This window comes from Lepidochelys kempii, chromosome 9 (genome assembly GCF_965140265.1).
Source record: "Lepidochelys kempii isolate rLepKem1 chromosome 9, rLepKem1.hap2, whole genome shotgun sequence".
NCBI lineage: Eukaryota > Metazoa > Chordata > Testudines > Cheloniidae > Lepidochelys > Lepidochelys kempii.
This window is the reverse complement of record NC_133264.1, coordinates 36,864,504-36,886,410: the sequence shown is the minus strand read 5'-3', so window position 1 is coordinate 36,886,410 and position 21,907 is coordinate 36,864,504. Positions and strand designations below refer to the sequence as shown.

The following is a 21,907-nucleotide window of genomic DNA, read 5'->3' as shown; positions in this document are numbered from 1 at the left end:
CCTGTAAGCCGTGTCGTCAGTCACCCCTCGCTCCACCAGAACAACGGCAGACAATCGTTCCGCGCCTTTTTTCTGTGCGGACACCATACCAAGGCAAGCATGGAGGCCACTCAGCTCACTTTGGCAATTAGGAGCACATTAAATACCACATGCATTATCCAGCAGTATATGCAGCACCAGAACCTGGCAAAGCGATGCCAAGCGAGGAGGCGGTCAAGTGAGTGATCAGGACATGGACACAGATTTCTCTGAAAGCATGGGCCCTGCCAATGCATGCATCATGGTGCTAACGGGGCAGGTTCATGCCTTGGAACGCCGATTCTGGGCTCGGGAAACAAGCACAGACTGGTGGGACCACATAGTGTTGCGGGTCTGGGACGATTCACAGTGGCTGCAAAACTTTTGCATGCGTAAGGGCACTTTCATGGAACTTTGTGACTTGCTTTCCCCTGCCCTGAAGCGCATGAATACCAAGATGAGAGCAGCCCTCACAGTCGAGAAGCGAGTGGCGACAGTCCTGTGGAAGCTTGCAACGCCAGACAGCTACCGGTCAGTTGGGAATCAATTTGGAGTGGGCAAATCTACTGTTGGGGCTGCTGTGATGCAAGTAGCCCACGCAATCAAAGATCTGCTGATATCAAGGATAGTGACCCTGGGAAATGTGCAGGTCATAGTGGATGGCTTTGCTGCAATGGGATTCCCTAACTGTGGTGGGGCCATAGACGGAACCCATATCCCTATCTTGGCACCGGAGCACCAAGCCACCGAGTACATAAACCGCAAGGGGTACTTTTCAATAGTGCTGCAAGCCCTGTGGATCACAAGGGACATTTCACCAACATCAACATGGGATGGCTGGGAAAGGTACATGACGCTTGCATCTTCAGGAACTCTGGTCTGTTTCAAAAGCTGCAGGAAGGGACTTTATTCCCAGACCAGAAAATAACTATTGGGGATGTTGAAATGCCTATATGTATCCTTGGGGACCCAGCCTACCCCTTAATGCCATGGCTCATGAAGCCGTACACAGGCAGCCTGGACAGTAGTCAGGAGCTGTTCAACTACAGGCTGAGCAAGTGCAGAATGGTGGTAGAATGTGCATTTGGACGTTTAAAGGCGCGCTGGCGCAGTTTACTGACTCGCTTAGACCTCAGCGAAACCAATATTCCCATTGTTATTACTGCTTGCTGTGTGTTCCACAATATCTGTGAGAGTAAGGGGGAGACGTTTATGGTGGATTAGGAGGTTGAGGCAAATCGCCTGGCTGCTGGTTACACGCAGCCAGACACCAGAGCAGTTAGAAGAGTACAGGAGGGCGCGGTACGCATCAGAGAAGCTTTGAAAACCAGTTGCATGACTGGCCAGGCTACGGTGTGAAAGTTCTGTTTGTTTCAACTTGATGGAATCCCCCCGCCCCTTGGTTCACTCTACTTCCCTGTAAGCTAACCACCCTCCCCTCCTCCCTTTGATTACCGCTTGCAGAGGCAATAAAGTGATTGTTGCTTCACATTCATGCATTCTTTATTCATTCATCACACAAATAGGGGGATGACTACCAAGGTAGCCCAGGAGGGGTGGTGGAGGAGGGAAGGAAAATGCCACACTGCACTTTAAAAGTTTACAACTTTAGAATTTATTGAATGCCAGCCTTCTTTTTTTTTTGGGCAATCCTCTGTGGCGGAGTGGCTGGTTGGCCGGTGGCCCCCACACCGAGTTCTTGGGCGTCTGGGTGTGGAGGCTATGGAACTTGGGGAGGAGGGGGGCTGTAGTGGCAGTCTGTGCTCCAGCTGCCTTTCCCGCAGCTCAACCATACACTGGAGCATACTGGTTTGGTCCTCCAGCAGCCTCAGCATTGAATCCTGCCTCCTCTCATCACGCTGCCGCCACATTTGAGCTTCAGCCCTGTCTTCAGCCCGCCACTTACTCTCTTCAGCCTGCCACCTCTCCTCCCAGTCATTTTGTGCTTTCCTGCACTCTGACATTATTTGTCTCCACGCATTCGTCTGTGCTCTGTCAGTGTGGGAGGACAGCTTGAGCTCGGAGAACATTTCATCTCGAGTGCGTTTTTTTTCCTTTCTAATCTTCACTAGCCTCTGGGAAGGAGAAGATCCTGTGATCACTGAAACACATGCAGCTGGTGGAGGAAAAAAAAAAGGGACAGCGATATTTAAAAAAGACACATTTTATAAAACAGTGGCTACACTCTTCCAGGGTAAACCTTGCTGTTAACATTACATACATAGCACATGTGCTTTCGTTACAGGTCGCATTTTGCCTCCCCCCCACCGCGTGGCTACCCCCTCAACCCTCCCCCCTCCCTGTGGCTAAAAGCAGGGAACATTTCTGTTCAGTCACAGGCAAACAGCCCAGCAGGAATGGGCTCCTCTGAGTGTCCCCTGAAGAAAAGCACTCTATTTCAACCAGGTGACCATGAATTATATCTCACTCTCCTGAGGATAACACAGAGAGATAAAGAACGGATGTTGTTTGAACGCCAGCAAACATACACTGCAATGCTTTGTTGTACAATGATTCCCGAGTACGTGTTACTGGCCTGGAGTGGTAAAGTGTCCTACCATGGAGGACGCAATAAAGCTGCCGTCCCCAGAAACCTTTTGCAAAGGCTTTGGGAGTATATCCAGGGGAGCGGCGAATGCCAGGGCAAAGTAATCCTTTCACATGCTTGCTTTTAAACCATGTATAGTATTTTAAAAGGTACACTCACCGGAGGTCTCTTCTCCGCCTGCTGGGTCCAGGAGGCAGCCTTGGGTGGGTTCGGGGGGTATTGGCTCCAGGTCCAGGGTAAGAAACAGTTCCTGGTTGTCGGGAAAACCGGTTTCTCCGCTTGCTTGCTGTGAGCTATCATCTTCTTCGTCCCCAAAACCTGCTTCCGTATTGCCTCCATCTCCATTGAAGGAGGGAAACAACACGGCTGGGGTAGTGGTGGCTGAACCCCCTAAAATGGCATGCAGCTCATCATAGAAGCTGCACGTTTGGGGCTCTGACCCGGAGTGGCCGTTCGCCTCTCTGGTTTTCTGGTAGGCTTGCCTCAGCTCCTTCAGTTTCACGCGGCACTGCTTCGGGTCCCTGTTATGGCCTCTGTCCTTCATGCCCTGGGAGATTTTCACAAAGGTTTTGACATTTCGAAAACTGGAACAGAGTTCTGATAGCACGGATTCCTCTCCCCATACAGCGATCAGATCCCGTACCTCCCGTTCGGTCCATGCTGGAGCTCTTTTGCGATTCTGGGACTCCATCATGGTCACCTCTGCTGATGAGCTCTGCATGGTCACCTGCAGCTTGCCACGCTGGCCAATCAGGAAATGAGATTCAAATGAGTTCGCGGTTCTTTTCCTGTCTACCTGGCCAGTGAATCTGAGTTGAGAGTGCTGTCCAGAGCGGTCAAAATGGAGCACTCTGCGATAGCTCCCGGATGCCAATACCGTCAAATTGTGTCCACAGTACTCCAAATTCGAGCCGGCAAGGCCGATTTAAGCGCTAATCCACCTGCCAGGGGTGGAGTAAGGAAATCGATTTTAAGAGCCCTTTAAGTCGAAATAAAGGGCTTCATCGTGTGGACTGTTGCAGGTTTACATCGATTTCATGCTGCTAAATTCGACCTAAAGTCCTAGTGTAGACAAGGGCTTAGACTAGGAATGTGGGCTTCTAGTACTAAGTGGGGGTGGTGTGCTTAGGGGGTGGAAGTGCTCTCCTTTTATTGGGTGGAAGAGCCGGTGGTAGAAGGAAGATAGTACTCCTACTAGGAAGTGGCAGGAGAGGGTGAGCTGAAGAGATGCATATGCATTTTAAGTGTTAACACGTCTTCAAAGCAGACTCCATAAAAAAAAACAACTCAGCTTTTAAGAAAAATTATTAGTATTAGACCAGAATAATCATTACATTCAAAAAATATACTATTACAAAAGTATACTGATGCAATCAGTGATGGATCAAAACTAGTATAAATATCTTTTGCAAATATTTTCTGAGACTGAAAAGTTCATAGCTAAAAGCCATTGTATAAAACTAGTTTTTAAGTCTAGGAGGAGGATAGTGGCTAGATTAAGTGTAATAACAGTTTTAAGAAACTCCTAGGTAGAACAATATACACTACTGGAGCTGACCTTCATTTTGACTACTACACAAATCCCTTTAGTTATTGGTTTTTGGTATTTCTCAGAGGATCTGGCACATAGAAAAGCAATTTCAACAAGTGAATTTTACAGATAGTAAGCAGCATCTCTGTCCCTCCAGGAGGTTTTAAAGTTAAAATGCAGGTTTGTTCATATATTCCTCCATTGTCTGGAAAAAAAAATAGCAAGTGAGGTATTACAGATTGTAAAATACTATGAAATTCAGTAAGGACCTGACCTGTTCCCATTGAACAGGGTTGGAATTTATTTATTTATTTCCATCAGATCCAGGCCCTATGAACAAATGCTAATCAATTAAATAGCTACAATAATAATACTTTAAAACCCAGTTAGACTGAACATCTAACTTGCACATGTAGTTGCCATATCTAGCTGGCCTTTTGTACGTGCCACTACTGCAAGCTGGTGGGCTCCTCAACAGCCCAGGAAAGAACCAGTGTCTTGCCCATGCCTCCCTCAGGCCCTTGCTCCAGGGCAGAGAGTATTCTTCAAACACAAAACAAAGCTTTTCCTTTGACCAAAGCAGACGCCTTTCTCCTTGCCTCTCACCCCACCCCCTTTAAATCCATGCTGAGTTATGCACAGGCCACTCAACGCTCTCCTGCTGTTTCACCCTGTTACCCTATGAGCATGTGCAAATACCAGCTTGTACTGAAAAAGCCGGCGGGGAAAAAACTGCAAAGGGCCTATTCATGTAGTATTTCCCTAACTAGTTCTACCAGCCTCATTTTTTCCACGCTAATGATCATCCTGAAAACGGAATCACCCATAGCGTTTGCCAGTTCTTACCATTCTCGGCTCCTCAGGTAATTTACAACGTAAGAAAATGAAGCGCATTCCTGCAGGTTTTTGAATACAAGTCTCACACCTATTCCTTGTAGGAACCATTACGTGGTCTAGTTATGGACAAAGTGGAGGTTACCAGCACATACTTGTGCTGATTTTGATATGACCATGTAGGTCATTTGTCAATTTATTAATGAAACAATAAAAAAACAACCAAATAAACTTAAACATTCAGGCTCTCTACCTTGATGTGTTAAACATCATTTAAAAATTATATAAAACAAATCCTTAATGCAGTGTCTAATATCTAGCAACTGACATGACTGATTAACCTCCTTGCAAAGTAGCCAGGGATAGCATATGAATAACTTGACACCATATCACAGGATGCCAGAGGGTTGAACTAAGGGTATTATATGTTGCCACCTTTTGTAATTATACATTTTGTACCTCATAGTACTAAACTTCAGACATGTTGGGATATCAAACACTAGTCCTATCAGACAGAACAACTGTAGTGAGGTGTGCGCCTCTGCTGTCTGCCTCTGCCTTACCTCTTGTAACATATCAGAATCTTCTATGGCTTTCACTGCTGATTTCTTTGATGTTTCTTGTATTTCTCCACCCATTATAAACTCATCAAGAATAAAATAAGCCTTTTCAAAATTAAAGATAATATCCAGCTCGCACACCTGATGAAGCAAAATACACATTTAGGCACAATATTATAGCATTATATGTATTAGCATTCCTAGAGCATACAGATTGCCAAACCTATTCAACGTATGCACTCTTGTGGCAGACAGTAAAGAAAGAAATAGAAATATGAGTATTAAGTGATATCACAACTTCAGCACTAGTGAAATCATATTTTTTCTCTGGACAGAGACCAAGTATAGACAGATTTGTTTAAACACTCTGTTACAGAATACTTATAAAAAGTCGTTTCATGGAGTAAGACATATTCCCTGCCCCAAACATCTTACAGTCTCTGACAGACCAAAAACAAAAAGACAATGGAAGACACAGCACAATGACTTATGTTAAGGAGGAGTCAGAAAAATCAACTGCTCAAGAGAACATGGTAGAAAACATTCATAAAAGGGGGTCTCCTGTAGCACCTAATGCCTCCAATAGACCATCTCCATGTCCCCTGGCTCATATCACCCTCATTATGCCCCCCACAACCACCACCACCCTGCTGATGTCTTGCCTTCATGCGATGTTTCTTGTTGCTTGATATGAGCTAAAAAAAGTCAGGTCATTTTTGAAAATTTAAAACAAAAACAAAAAACAATCCTCCCCCCTCACCCCACCATTTTAAAATTCTTTTGCTCATTTTTCCCCAAACTTTCTAGATATCATCTCCCCTGGAAAGAGAAGTGGCATGTGAAATGTCAGGATTGGCTTCTCTTTTTGGACGGGCACATTATGGAACATTAACTGCTTATAAATAGCCTGGGCACTATTTTACTGTCACATCCACCTAATGCTGTGCAAGCAAGGCAGAGGGAAAGGATGAGTAAGAGCAGCTACAGAGATTTTCACGCCTGACTTTGTGGTAAACAACTAAAGGGCAAAAATCATCATAACTAACTTAAGGAAGAAAAGGAAACTTACATTTCCAAAATACCTGTCCAGTAGTTCTACATAACGATGAACAACCTCCAGTGTCAGCAGCTCATTATCCTGGTCTTCTGTTGCACAGCAAAAATATAAACTAGCATACCTACAAAAATAAAAATGAAAATGGGTTAGTGCTTGGTAAAACATGAAGTAATAACTCAATCACAGAGATAATTTGGTTCATATCCCTGCCTATGCAAGTCCGTTCGCTACAGTAAGGCTAGGTCTACACTAGCACTCACTGTGGTATAATTTATGTTGCTCAGGGGTGGGGAAAAAGCCATCCGCCCTTAGCATCATAAGTCATGCTGCCCTAAGCGCAGGTCATTGTGAGAGCTTCTCCTGCCAACATAGCTACAGCTGCTCATGGGGCTGGAGTAGTTAAGCTGACGGGAGAGCTCTCTCCCACTGGCTTAGAGCAGTTACATCACAGAGCTTATAGTGGTGCAGCTGCACCAGTACAACTCTGCTGCTGTGAACTCTCTAGTGCAGCTGTAGCTTAACAGGTGAATTGATTTTCCTTTCTCAGCACCTTTCTTTTAAAAGGAATATATTAACAACAGGAAAGAATTATTCTTTTTGTAAAAAAGCTGAGCGGATTTGTTGAATACCTCCTCAATGTTTAAGCTTCAGGACTACGCATAAAAACAACAACTGGTAAGGGACAAAACTCTCCCCAAATGCTGCAGTAGCCCCTACTGTAGGTGTATTGTTTTAGAATGTAGAATAATTTTGTGCTTTAAAAAAAATATGCACAGAAAGAACAAACATTTGGGCCACTATTCAGGCTACCAAATGGTTAATAGGGTAATTTATGTGTATTTCAAGAAACAGATTACATGTAACTACTCATGCTGATCAATTCTTTCTACTGATTGGTAGCAGAGTTTTATATTTAGTTAGTCCAGCTTCATGGGGGGTGGGGGGGTGGGAGAATAACCACCTGAGCATTCTTCCCAGGGTAATGGCTAGAGCACCATTTCAGCAAAGCATCTAAACCTGTGTCCATCTATCCCTTTTCAACAAAGCTCTTAAGAACATACTTATTTTTAGTGCTCTGTTGAATAAGGGTGGACTTCTGTTTTAGGGCCTTCATTTCTCCCTTGTAACTAAAAAGGCAGGGATAAGCCTGTTATCACTAAGGCTCATATACCTGGGGAAGATACAAGTTCCAGAATGGTAAATACTTCAAAGATATGATTTGGCAGAAGGCTCCTCCATACCATGCGTGTAACCTTGCAATACACTGACAAAGCACAACATGCTTTTCAGCACGATACCTTTAAATTAGCAAGATTAGCTAGGCATAGCATCTTCTATCATTTAAACTGTCAATCAAGTCAATCATTTTTCTTCAGTGGTAAGCAATACCAGTATTTTTTCTAATGGCAATTTACTGTGTCAATTTATGGAATGGGGAAAAGGCAAGCTGATTTTGTTTAGAATCAACCTGCATTATTCCTAGTTTCAGGCTCTTACATACAGCATTTTCAAACCTTCATGGCACTCATTGTTCCTCATGTGTTTCATCCTAGTAGCATTTATAAGATGGGGGGTGGAGGGGATCGGTGTGTGTCTCTCTCTATACATACCACACACACACACTTACTTTATTCTTTTAAAACTACTCACACCTTTTGTAAACTAGCTTTAGGTCTTTCCAGTCGACAAAACTGCTCATCTTTTGACTGCGAGCCAGAATAATCTGAACAATTTCCCGTGTGATCTTTTTCCTCTCTTTGTCAGGTAACGTTATGTACCACTTCTGAAGTCTTAATTTCCCTTGTCGGCTGAACAGCAGTATAAAGCGTATCTAGAGTAAACAAAGCAACATGTTAATACCAGGTTACACGCAATTGTTTTTCCAGGAAGCAGCAATTCAACTGCCATTCTTTACTTTATTATAAAGGAACATGGCAACTGCAAAAGAACAATTCACCCATGTGCAGAGGACCAATATAATGCCTATGGCACCTACGCTCTCAAGAATTTTCTTATTACCGTACACATCTAATGTCTGCCCTAGTAAAACACATTCCTCACTTAAGCATATGAAAGAAATGAAGATGCAATCAAATGCATGATTTTTATTTTATCAAGAGGTTTTAAGGGCTAATCTAAAGAGTTTTGTGCATTATATAATGAAAGATACCTGGATATATATTAGAATATTTCAGATGTGGCAAGCCACTAGTACAGTCCCACCCCTCTCCTAATTAGAGGGAAGGAATATTTTGATAATTGAGCCTACAAATTTACCCTAATTCTGAGCTCAACTGTAAAAAGTATGTAAAAATTCATAAGTTGTCACAATAACCTATAACAACAAATGTTGATGGGAAAAGGTATGAAAGGGAGACAGACTAAAATTAATCTAAACAAAAAGGCCCACTGATATAACTCAAGGACTGTGTTACGATCATGCTTGGCAGACAAGAAAATGTGGGTCCGGAAATTAATGAACCAAAATTGGGGTGTCAGATATTAGGCCTAATTGGAGGACAAAATAATGAGAGGCTGTGCTATTCCAACCATTCTTCTCTGTTTGGGTACTTAAAGAAAGACTTGGATGTGGGAAGAAATGATGATGAAATCCATCTTAAATCTGGTATTTTTCCATTTAAAAAGGTGGGGGTCGGAACAAGCAGAGACAAAAGATTTCCACCTTGTGCCAAAGCTATAGAAGGGAGTGGAGCAGGACAAAAGGGGCTGCTAGTCATGAGAAAACCCCTACTTACCTGCATTGTTTCTAGTTTCAGGTTCTTACATACAGCATTTTCAAACCCTCATGGCAATCATTGTTCCTTACCACCTGAGATGTCTGCAAGATCTAACAAAGACTTTACCAGGGGAAAGGACTAGGCCCAGACAAGGAAGGAGTCTAGTCTGTGAAAGAAGCTTATTGGAACATCTCTGAGGGGGAGATATAACCTGTCATTGGTTTCTTAATGTATTAGGCTGACTTGCATGTTTTGTTTTATTTTACTTTGTGATTTGCCTTGTTCTGACTGTTACTACTTGAAACCACTTAAATCCTACTTTTTACACTTAATAAAATCACTTATTTATTAATAAACCCAGAGTGGGTGGTTAATACCTGGGGGAGCAAACAGCTGTGCATCTCTCTCTATCAGTGATATGGAGGGCGAACAATTTATGAATTTACCCTGTATAAGCTTTATACAGAGTAAAATGGATTTATTTGGAGATTGGATCCCATTGGGAGCTGGGTGTCTGGGTGCTGGAGACAGGTAACCTGCTGAGCTGTTTTTAGTTAAAGTCTGCTGCTTTGTGGGCATGGACCAGACCCTGGGTCTGTGTTGCAGCAGGCTAGCATGTCTGGCTCAACAAGGCAGGGTTCTGGAGTCCCAAGATGGCAGGGAAAATGGGCTCAGAGAGAATTTCAGCACACAGGTGACAGTCCCAAGAGGATCTCTGTGACTGAACCCATCACTGTACCTTACTGTGTAAACAGTCTCATTGATTTCAGTGGCATTACTCATGAGTTCTACTTATTGCAAGGGAGGGCAGTCAGAGTCAGATCTAAACTAGGGTTGTCAATTAATTGCAGTTAAGTCACACGATTAACTCAAAAAATTAACTTCAATTTCAAATATTGTGATTAATACAATCACACTGTTAAACAATAGAATACCAATTGAAATTTATTAAATATTTTGGACGTTTTTTTCATTTTCAAATATATTGATTTCTATTACAACACAGAATACAAAGTGTACAGTGCTCACTTTATATTATTTTTATTACAAATATTTGCACTGTAAAAATGATAATAGTATTTTTCAATTCACCTCATACAAATACTGTAGTGCAATTTCTTTATCGTGAAAGTGTAAATTCCAAATGTAGATTTTTTTTGTTACATAACTGCACTGTTACATAACAAAGGAAAACTTTAGAGCCTACAAGTCCACTCAGACCTACTTCTTATTCAGCCAATTGATAAGGCAAACCCTGAGCAAGATTCACCAGCCAGATACCCAGGAAAGAATTCTCTGTAGTAACTCAGACACCCCATCTAATATCCCATCACAGGCCATTGGGCCTATTTACGATTAATATTTAAAGATCAATTAATTGCCAAAACCATGTTATCCCATCATACCATTTCCTCCATAAACTTATCAAGTTTAATCTTGAAGCCAGATAGGTCCTTTGCCCCCACTGCTTCCCTTGGAAGGCTATTCCAGAACTTCATTCCTCTGATGATTAGAAACCTTCATCTAATTTCAAGTCTAAACTTCCCGATGGCCAGTTTATATCCATTTGTTCTTGTGTCCACATTGGTACTGAGCTGAAATAATTCCTTTCCCTCTCCGGTATTTATCCCTCTGATATATTTATAGAGAGCAATCATATCTCCCCTCAACCTTCTTTTGGTTAGGCTAAACAAGCCAAGCTCCTTGAGTCTCCTTTCATAAGGCAGGTTTTCCATTCCTCGGATCATCCTAGTAGCCCTTCTCTGTACCTGTTCCAGTTTGAATTCATCCTTCTTAAACATGGAAGGCCAGAACTGCACACAGTACGCCAGGTGAGGTCTCACCAGTGCCTTGTATAACAGTACTGGCACCTCCTTATCTCTACTGGAAATACCTCGCCTGATGCATCCCAACACTACATTAGCTTTTTTTACGGCCACATCACATTGGCGGCTCACAGTCATCCTGTGATCAACCAATACTCCAAGGTCCTTCTCCTCTTCCGTTACTTCTAATTGATGCGTCCCCAGCTTATAACTAAAATTCTTGTTATTAATCCCTAAATGCATGACCTTACTTTTCTCACTATTAAATTTCATCCTATTACTATTACTCCAGTTTACAAGGTCATCCAGATCCTCCTGTATGATATCCCAGTCCTTCTCTAAAATGGCAATACCTCCCTGCTTTGTATCATCCGCAAACTTTATTAGCACACTCCCACTTTTTGTGCCGAGGTCAATAATAAAAAGATTAAATAAGATTGGCCCCAAAACCGATCCCTGAGGAACTCCACTGATAACCTCCCTCCAGCCTGACAGTTCACCTTTCAGTAGGACCTGCTGTAGTCTCCCCTTTAACCAATTCCTTATCCACCTTTCAATTTTCCTATTGATCCCCATCTTTTCCAATTTAACTAATAATTCCCCATGTGGCACCGTATCAAACGCCTTACTAAAATCTAGGTAAATTAGATCCACTGCATTTTCTTTGTCTAAAAAATCTGTTACTTTCTCAAAGAAGGAGATCAGATTGGTTTGGCACGATCTATCTTCTGTAAAACCATGTTGTATTTTGTCCCATTTATCATTGACCTCAATGTCCTTAACTACTTTATCCTTCAAAATTTTTTCCAAGACCTTGCATACTACAGATGTCAAACTAACAGGCCTGTAGTTACCCGGATCACGTTTTTTTTCCTTTCTTAGAAATAGGAACTATGTTAGCAATTTTCCAGTCACACAGTACAACCCCCGAGTTTACAGATTCATTAAAAATTCTTGCTAATGGGATTGCAATTTCATGTGCCAATTCCTCTAATATTCTTGGATGAAGATTATCTGGGGTCCCCGATTTAGATCCATTAAGCTGTTCGAGTTTCGCTTCTACCTCAGATATGGTAATATCTACCCCCATATCCTCATTCCCATTTGTCATGCTACCATTATCCCTAAGATCCTCATTAGCCTTTGTCATAAATATAAAGGGAATGGTAAATACCTTTAAAATCCCTCCTGGCCAGAGGAAAAACCCTTTCACCTGTAAAGGGTTAAGAAGCTAGGATAACCTCGCTGGCACCTGACCAAAATGACCAATGAGGAGACAAGATACTTTCAAAGCTGGGGGGGTGGGAGAAACAAAGCTTCTCTCTGTCTGTGTGACGCTTTTGCCAGGAACAGAAAAGGAATGGAGTCTTAGAACTTAGTAAGTAATCTAGCTAGATATGCGTTAGATTCTATTTTGTTTAAATGGCTGATAAATAAGCTCTGCTGAATGGAATGTATATTCCTGTTTTTGTGTCTTTTTGTAACTTAAGGTTTTGCCTAGAGGGATTCTCTATGTTTTGAATCTGATTACCCTGTAAAGTATTTACCCTCGTGATTTTACAGAGGTGATTCTTTTACTTTTTCTTCAATTAAAATTCTTCTTTTAAGAACCTGATTGCTTTTTCATTGTTCTTAAGATCCAAGGGTTTGGGTCTGTGTTTACCTATGCAAATTGGCGAGGATTTTTATCAAGCCTTCCCCAGGAAAAGGGGTGTAGGGTTTGGGAGGATTTGGGGGTGGGGGGAAATATATGTTTCCAAGCAGGCTCTTTTCCTGTTATATATTTGTTAGACGCTTGGTGGTGGCAGCAATAAAGTTTAAAGGCAAAAGTTAAAATGGTTTGTACCTTGGAGAAGTTTTAACCTAAGGTGGTAAAAATAAGCTTAGGGGGTTTTTCATGCAGGTCCCCATATCTGTACCCTAGAGTTCAGAGTGGGGAAGGAATTTTGACAGCCTTATTAAAGGCTGAGGCAAAGTATTTGTTTAGATATTGGGCCATGCCTAGATTATCCTTAACCTCCACTCCATCCACAGTGTTTAGAGGTCCCACTTCTTCTTTCTTTGTTTTCTTCTTATTTATATGGCTATAGAACCTTTTACTATTGGTTTTAATTCCCTTTGCAAGGTCCAACTTTACTTGACTTTTAGCCTGTCTCACTTTGTCCCTACATGCTCTGACCTCAATAAGGTAGCTGTTCCCTCCCATCTTCCACTCCCTGTATGCTTTCTGCTTTTTCTTAATCACCTCTCTGAGATGCTTGCTTATCCAGCTTGGTCTACAACTCCTGCCTATGAATTTTTTCCCCTTTCTTGGGATGCAGGCTTCTGATAGCTTCTGCAGCTTTGACTTAAATTAATCCCAGGCCTCCTCTGCCTTTAGATCCATAAATTCTTCAGTCCAATCCACTTCCCTAACTAATTTCCTTAATTTTTGAAAGTCAGCCCTTTTGAAATCAAAAACCCTAGTCAGATTTATTTTTGTTTATCCTTCCGTTCAGTTTGAACTGAATTAGCTCATGATCACTTGAACCAAGGTTGTCCTCTACAACCATTTGTTCTAAGAGGTCCTCACTACTCACCAAAACCAAATCTAAAATGGCATCCCCTCTAGTCGGTTCAGCAACTACTTGATGAAGGAATCCATCAGCTATCGCATCTAGGAAAATCTGAGCCCTATTATTATTACTAGCACTTGTCCTCCAGTCTATATCTGGAAAGTTAAAGTCTCCCATGATCACGCAGTTTCCATTAGTATTTACTTCATTAAAAACATTAAAGAGGGCTCTATCCATATCCAAATTAGATCCCGGTGGTCTATAGCACACCCCAAGCACTATCACAGGGGAGACTCTAGTAGTTTTCTTCCCCAGTGTGATTTTTGCCCAGACAGACTCTGTCTTATCCATTCCATCACTTATTTCTTTACATTCTACCTCATCATTGATATACAATGCTACTCCACCACCTTTACCTTTATTTCTGTCTTTCCTAAACAGCACATACCCTTTAATAGCTGTAGTCCAGTCATGACTACTATTCCACCATGTTTCTGTTATCCCTATAATATCTGGTTTCAGTTCCTGCACCAGTACTCTAGTTCTTCCATTTTGTTACCTAGGCTCCTCGCATTGGTGTACAAACATCTTAATTTTTGCTGTTTGGCCTCGCTCACATTCTATACCCGATTAGGCATGGTCATTCTACAGCCAGTATGACCCATTAGACTTGTATCCACACTGCCCTTCCTCCTTATGTCCATTCTCCTACCCATGGCTTATCTGCTGACTGCTTCTTATTTACAATGTCACCTGAAAGTGAGAACAGGCATTCACATGGCACTTTTGTAGCTGGCATTCCAACGTATTTAAATGCCAGATATGCCCAACATTCATATGCCCCTTCATGCTTCGGCCACCATTCCAGAGGACATGCCTCCATGCTGATGATGCTTGTTAAAAAAAATAATGGGTTAATTACATTTGTGACTGAACTCCTTGGGGGAGAATTGTAGGTCTCCTGCTCTGTTTTACCCACATTCTGCCACATATTTCATGTTATAGCCATCTCAGATGATGACCAAGCACATATTGGTTTTAAGAACACTTTCACAACAGATTTGACAAAACACAAAGAAGGTACCAATGTGAGATTTCTAAGGATGGATACATCACTCGACCTAAGGTTTAAGAATCTGAAGTGCCTCCCAAAATCTGAGAGGGACGAGGTGTGGAGAATGCTTTCAGATGTCTTAAGAGAGCAACACTCTGATGCGGAAACTACAGAACTAGAACCACCAAAAAAGAAAATCAACCTTCTGCTGGTGGCATCTGAATCAGATGATGAAAATGAACATGCGTCAGTCTGCTCTACTTTGGATCGTTATCATGCAGAACCCTTCATCAGCATGGACGCATGTATTCTGGAATGGTGGTTAAAGCATGAAGAGACATATGAATCTTTAGCACATCTGGTATGTAAAATAAAGAGATTGCACTATAGTACTTATATTAGATGAACTGAAATATACTATTTCTTTTGTTTTCTACAAATATTTATAACCAAAAATAAATATAAAGTGAGCACTGTACGCTTTGTATTCTGTGTTGTAACTGAAATCAATATATTTGAAAATGTAGAAAACATCCAAAAATATTTAAATAAATGGGATTCTATTTTGTTTAACCGCAATATTAATTTTTTTAATCACTTGGCAGCTCTAATCTAAACTATTAGTTTTAAAATAAGAACACCAAGCACATGTGCAAAAACTGGACTGTGGCACCTTGGTTCAAATTAAGAACCACCATTTCCCTCCCTTGATAAAGCTTCATTTACACATTAGAGAAAATAAAAAAGATGGGCCAGAACCAAATTCCTGGATCCAAACACCCCTGGACTCTGGGGTTGTTCAAAATCAGGCCCTATATCTGAATTCCATAAACTGTCCCATCTTTACTGTGAGTCAAATGGGTCCAGATTCACTGGGACAGATTCTCTGGGACAGAACTCAGTAGGTGGAGGGAGAAGGCAGCTTTGCACCACCTCTGCATTCCCCCTGAAAACAGGCCAAGCCAGGAACCAACCTGGCCCTATCACAGGTCAAGAGCATTTTTGGCCAGCTGCCCACAGCCCCAAGAGGCTATTCTGTCAGCTGAGGATTGATGAGACAGAACAGCGCACAGCCCCTCGCTTTTTCTCCGTCACAAGAATCCCCACATGCTGTGGGCTGGGAAATAGGGTGACCACATGTCCCGAATTTATTGGAACAGTCCTGATATTCAGGACTTTGTCTTATATAGGCACCTATTACCCCCACACCCGTCCCAATTTTTCACACTTGCTGTCTGGTCACCCTACTTGAAAGGGAGTTGTGCAAGGTGGCTTTACACTACCTGGGGATTCCTTGCATACAGGGAGAATCGTGAAGAGGCTGAATTTGCTGGGTTTCTGACTCCTTTAAACTGCAGGAGTGGATGCAAGAGTCAGGCTCTAGACAGCGACATTTCAGATATGAAATGCTCAGACTCCAGATGTAAATGCTGAGCCATGCCCTCTGCTAGTGTAAATCTGTGGAGTTCCACTAAAGTCAATGGGGCTACTCTGATTTACATCAGCTGAAGATCTAATAGGATGTGCCATGGACCCATGTCTTATCTCTGGACAATTTAAAACACATTAAAGTATTAAAATTCAGATGATAGTTAAGATTCAGGATTAAAATTAAGGATTCTGCAAAGAAAGCCTTGCACTATAGTAAATTATAAATACATCCAGCAAACAGAAGTGCACTAGTGAAGCTTCTTTAAAAAAAAAAAAAAAAAGAACACCACCCTGCTTCTAATCTCTCTGCAGCTGGTTTTTAAACAAAATATTTATTCATAATTCAGAACTACTTGGTGTCTAATAAAAGCCCACATTTATATATTCCACATTGAAGAACGCTCAGTGGGAAGAAAAAAAAACCTTTGATCATGTTTTCTTAATTACAGAATGATTTGTTTAAATATTTCAAGTAGCACCAGCAGAGAGAAATAATTGTTTAAGATTATTCAGGATATAACAAATTGCTTTTTCTAGCTGTAAATCTTTTAGAGAATAAAAATTGGCTTGCTGTGCACAAGTCACACACACATTGTATGTCCCCACATGGAATGAAAAACCCTCTTCTAAGAGCATTAACAGACAATTCTGTTGGCAACAGAAGAAAATACTGTATCTTATTCACGGCATTCATATTTCATAATGGATCTGAACTACAACTAGTTTGTTTTTTAGTAGTTTTGTATGAGAAATCAATGGCCTGAAATACTCTGTGATGGATTCTAGGCCCTTCCTGCCTTCTGAAAGTACTGTACTGCATTCACACCTTGATAATGTGCCTGTCATATTGGTAGGCAAATGACTTATCTGGAGACTAAAAGTTGTGAATTAATCAGGAAGGTTTCAAAAACGTGATCATTTTGGGGAAGGTGAAAGGTTTTATTCTATTCTCCCTGTGGAAGGATTAGTAAAGCTCCAGGAAATGGCCGTTGCTACTATTAGACTGTTTGCTTGATAAAATGAACGGGATTTTGTAGCTGCTGAATATCTAATAGTTTTAATGGTGTTCCAATGAGTTACCTAAGTAAAAAAATAAGTTTCTGGCAGCTCAGCAGGAATAGCCCAATTACGATCAAAGGACTATGTCCCAGCATGGCTCTGTTTGTACTATCAACTTGTTTTGACATAATGAGGTTATAATAGTTCTCTAGAGTTGTAAAGGCCACCTCCACAGAGATTCAGGCACAGTGCTCACTGTACATAGAGTTGTCTGCTGACCGGGGGTTGGGTGGGCTAAGGGTTATTTTGCCTTCTGCACAGCAAGTTACCTCTGCGGCCTTTGTTAAGATGCTTGTATTTTCAAAAGCACAGCGTTAACTCTCAGAGGATGAAGGCAATTGGTGCACTGGGTCAGCAGATGAACAGCTTCAATAGAAGTAGTCCCACAACAAGAGAATTCCTTAGCTCGCTGGTTGGAGCCCTCCCCTCAGAGGTGGGAGACCCCTGTTTAAATGCTCCCCTGCCCCCTTTCAGGAAAATTGAACCCTGATCTAACCATTCGGCTAAAAGTTATAAAATAGGCACCAGAACCACCTCTTCCTCCCCCCCCCCCAGCCCAATTTTGAATGGGACCTGATCCAATAGGCAGCTTCTGAGCATACTACCAGAAGTGGCCTTGCACACTACATTACTGAGCAACCAAATCAACATGGAAAATGTTCATTATAGAATTAGCTAATCTGTAACATCTCAATATGCCAACCATTTTTTTCATACATTGCAAAGCACCCGTTCTTCAGTGAGGACTTGTGTATATCAGACATGAAGTGTTAAACAACCCTCCAAGTTACCCACATTCAATAGCTGTATTTGAACTGCTTGCTAAATCCCAGTAGAATGGTAAACCCACAAGACAGTTCACTTACACATTCACTCACTCATTTCACACACAGTTCACTCACTCACACACCAAACAAAGGGTAGGAAAAATGTTTGAAAGAAATGGAAGTGAACCTCTTTTGTTGGGTGCACTTGCCCACTGATGTTTTCACAGCTCTAAGCCGTTTTCCTGCTGCACAGCCAGCAGCTTGAGCTCACATTTTGTTTTTGTGGTCTTTCAAAAAGTAACAGTTTACATTAGAACCCTAGGACAGTTCTCCTCATGCTACACAAAGCAAACCTAATTAGGGGCCAAATTATTTAACAACAGTTTTCAATAATACATCATGGCAAAAGGATTGCACGTTATTAAATGTTCCCTTGCCCCTTATCAGCCTCCTTCACATCTGTTCCTTATTTTATTTTGCTTCTTTTTCTTTATATTTTCTTATACGATAGGGCTTTTAATGTAAATGGGCTTTACTACTGTGTTTGTCCTAGCCTAACGTTTGATGTTCATCACAGATCCATTTCCAATGAGATAGTTTCTTATATCTGAAGAAAAGTAAGTTGGTTGCCTGAAAGAGCAATTTAGCATGGCAGAATAGTGAAAGGGGGTTCTATTTTATATTTAGCTGTTTACATAACTAATCTCCTTTGGGTCTTAAAATCAAGTACCTCTGAACAATAAAATACCTCTAAAAAATTTAATCTTTTTTTTTTTTTTTAAACCAGTCACCTGGAGTAACTGTGACCATTCTTTTCCTTTTCCATGCATCAACTGCTTTCAAATGTGAAACCTTCTTCTCAAGCAGTTACTTTTTCAGCAGCTTATTGCTTCTCATATAAAACATTGAAAAAATTATAGCCACGATTGTGTGTCTGTAAACTTTATTTTTAAACACACACTACTGGATTTTTTCCAATCTGAGGAGATTTCAGTGAATAATACATTGTATATTTTTCTGTAGCAAACTGATATGTTTTATTAGAGCTTGGCAGGAAATTATTTTCCTGAGAGAGAGAGAGAAACACACATACACACAGATTACCATTCCAGCTATGCCTGATTTGAAACAGAGACTTTGAACCCAGGTCTCCTGCATGCTCAGCGAGTGCCCCAACTACCAGGTTATAGGCTGGTGGTCTCTTGCAATCTCTCCTGTTGGAGATGATCCACTTGTTATAAATAGTTAAATATTCATTGACAGAGATTGACTCTGCGGCCCAGTGGTTTGGGCACTCACCTGGGATTTGAGATACCTAAGGCCAAGTCCCCGTAGCAGGGATTTTAATGTGAATCTCGCGACATGCCAGGTGATGCCCTACCACCAGGCTACTAGCTACTCTTGGGTGGCTCCCTCCCAGAAATTCCACCCTGGACCTGAGAAACATTCCAGACAAATGTTACATTAAAACTGAGTCTTTCCAGTAAAAAATTTTGGTTTCACTGAATCGGTGTTTTTTGAAACAATTTTGTCAAAAAAAATTCCCAACCACTTGTGGTCTATGCATGCTCTTAAATGTGTGAGTATGGGCACATTTGGGCTTTTCATTCTATACATACACGTTGTGAGATAAGGTCTCAAGGGGAATATTGTGCCCACTTCTGGGCATCACACTCCAAGAGAGATGTGAACAAACTGAAGACCAGAAGAAAGCAACAAAAGTAATTAAAGGCCTAGAAAACATGACCTTTGAGAAAAGATTGAAAAAATTGGGTTTGTTTAGTCTAGAGAAGAGAAGGCTGAGGGAGGACATGACAACAATCTTCAAGTTCCAACAAGGTTGTTATAAAAAAAGAGGGTGACAAATTCTTCTCCTAACTGCGGAGGACAGGACAAGAATTCATGAGTTTAAATTGCAGCCAGGGAGATCTAGGTTAGACATTAGGAAAAACTTCCTAATGTAAGGTAATTAAGCACTGGATCAAATTATCTGGGGAGGTTGTGGAATCCCCGTCATTGTTAAGAGCAGGTTAGACAAACACCTGTCAGGAATGGCTTTTCAGTGCAGGGGACTGGATTAGATGACCTATTGAGGTCCCTTCCAGCCCTACATTTCTATTATTCTATTATTGTGTGCGTGCAGCATGTAATTGTATACAAACTAAACTAACGTTATTATTATACTTTCAAAAGATTTCCAATGAGAGGATAGGTGAGAGTCTCTACATCTGTCCCCCTCCTACATTACAGTTCGCAGTAAAATAGTACACACTAAGCTCAAGCTTATTGCAAAGCTTTGGCCACTCCACTACTACTCTAACAGAAGCAATTTCTGAGAAAGCAGCAGACAATTATACTTAGAAGAGGAGAAACCATTTGTCTTTCTATTCCCTCTCCTCCCTTTTCCTAGTCTCCAAATTTCACACAATCTGGAGCATCCTCAGGGAAACAAACAGCAATATTACATCCACAAGAGCTCAGTCCTACTTCCCAGGACCATAGACCCCAAACTGCAGCTGGCATTATGATGTCACTATTGGATAGACACTGCTTCCTTCACTTCAGCTTTGCTCGTCTCAAAAGTATTGACACAGTATAGCATGTTGCTCACCCTCACAAATATGTTCATGAAAGCATACCGTAAAGCTGGGATCTCAAACTCAAATCACCACGTGGGCCACATGAGGACTAGTACACTGGCCTGAGGGCCACATCACTGAAACCTTTTCATACAATGATATAAAAGTATAGTCAAAAATGAAAAAAAATAATAATATAGTATGCTATTAAAAGTCAATGTAAAATATAAACACTCAGTAATGCTCCTCATTCAAATGACAAAACACGCATTTACTTTTAGAATTACTTTGGTTAAAGCCCCACTCTGCCCCCAGCCCCGCCCCTACTCCACCCCTTCCATGAGGCCTCGCCCCGCCCTGCCTCTTCCCACCCCTATTCCAACCCCTTCCCCAAAGTCCGCACCCCAACTCCACCCCCTCCCTGCCCCTATTCCAACCCCTTCCCCAAATCCCCGCCCTGGCCATTCCTCTTTTCTGTCTCCTCCACTGAGCATGCCGCATCCCCGCTCCTCCCCTGTGGAAAGTCCTAAGCACCGCCAAACAGCTGTTTGGCGGCGGGAAGCGCTGGGAGGTAGGCAGAGGAGTGGGGATGCGGCGCACTTGGAGAAGAGGGGAGTTTGGCTGCTGCTGGAGTTGGTGCCTATGGTGGGCAGCAGGAAACAACTCCGCAGGCTATGTGCCCCACGGACCGCGTGTTTGAGACTCTTGCCGTAAAGGAATATTTTTTTATACCGATGGACTTGGAAGTACTGAAATGTGTAGACAAAACACTAATATCCTATCTATGCAGTGTTCTTTGAGAGTGAAAACATATTTGCTTTATCACTTTATTAATAAATTAATTATTGACATTGCCATTTGTCAATCAGATCCATTTTATAACATGTAGCAATAGATAACCTGTATTTGGATGGTCTCCATAAACATCATTAGAAAAAACTAAAAGGTCATACTTTGTATTACATTTGTAAACAGTGATTTTATATTTTCATTCTAGTCCAAAGAAACCTAGAATTTATGTAATCTTATGGTTCAAAATTAAGCTCTGAAAACCCGAAAATACAGAACAAAGAAAGTTAAGGTTTAACTTTGCTCTCATGGTACGTTCATATATGGTCTTTCCACATATCTTTATAATTTATCTATTGCCATTAAATAAAATATATAATTAAGTACAAACCAGAATTTCTTATATAACCTGTCTTGCAGGCAGTTACAGTTCACAGAGTCTCAGTGAAATCTACAAACCCAACCCTGGAGGAAGAAAGTCATGGCAGTAGTTTTAAAAATTGAATGTTTAAAAGTGGAATGGCCCAGAGTTTGACAATCCAAACATTCTCACAGTAAATT

At 41.5% G+C, this 21,907-nt stretch overlaps 1 protein-coding gene across 4 annotated transcripts in view; it reads right to left on the bottom strand.

The window, feature by feature from the left end:
- Nucleotides 1-21,907, bottom strand: part of AP1S3 (adaptor related protein complex 1 subunit sigma 3) — a 61,428-nt gene that overhangs the window by 28,933 nt on the left and 10,588 nt on the right. Inside the window, exons 2-6 of one of the 4 annotated variants that reach the window (XR_012160803.1) lie at nucleotides 8,201-8,379; nucleotides 6,561-6,669; nucleotides 5,495-5,632; nucleotides 2,726-3,507; nucleotides 1,610-2,134 (exon numbers count right to left, since the gene is read on the bottom strand). Coding sequence is in view for 3 of the 4 variants with exons in the window: in XM_073359933.1 (XP_073216034.1) it covers nucleotides 1,611-2,134; nucleotides 2,726-3,287 (1,086 nt within the window). In the remaining variant the exon portion in view is untranslated. The other 3 variants (XM_073359935.1, XM_073359934.1, XM_073359933.1) reach the window with 3 other exon arrangements.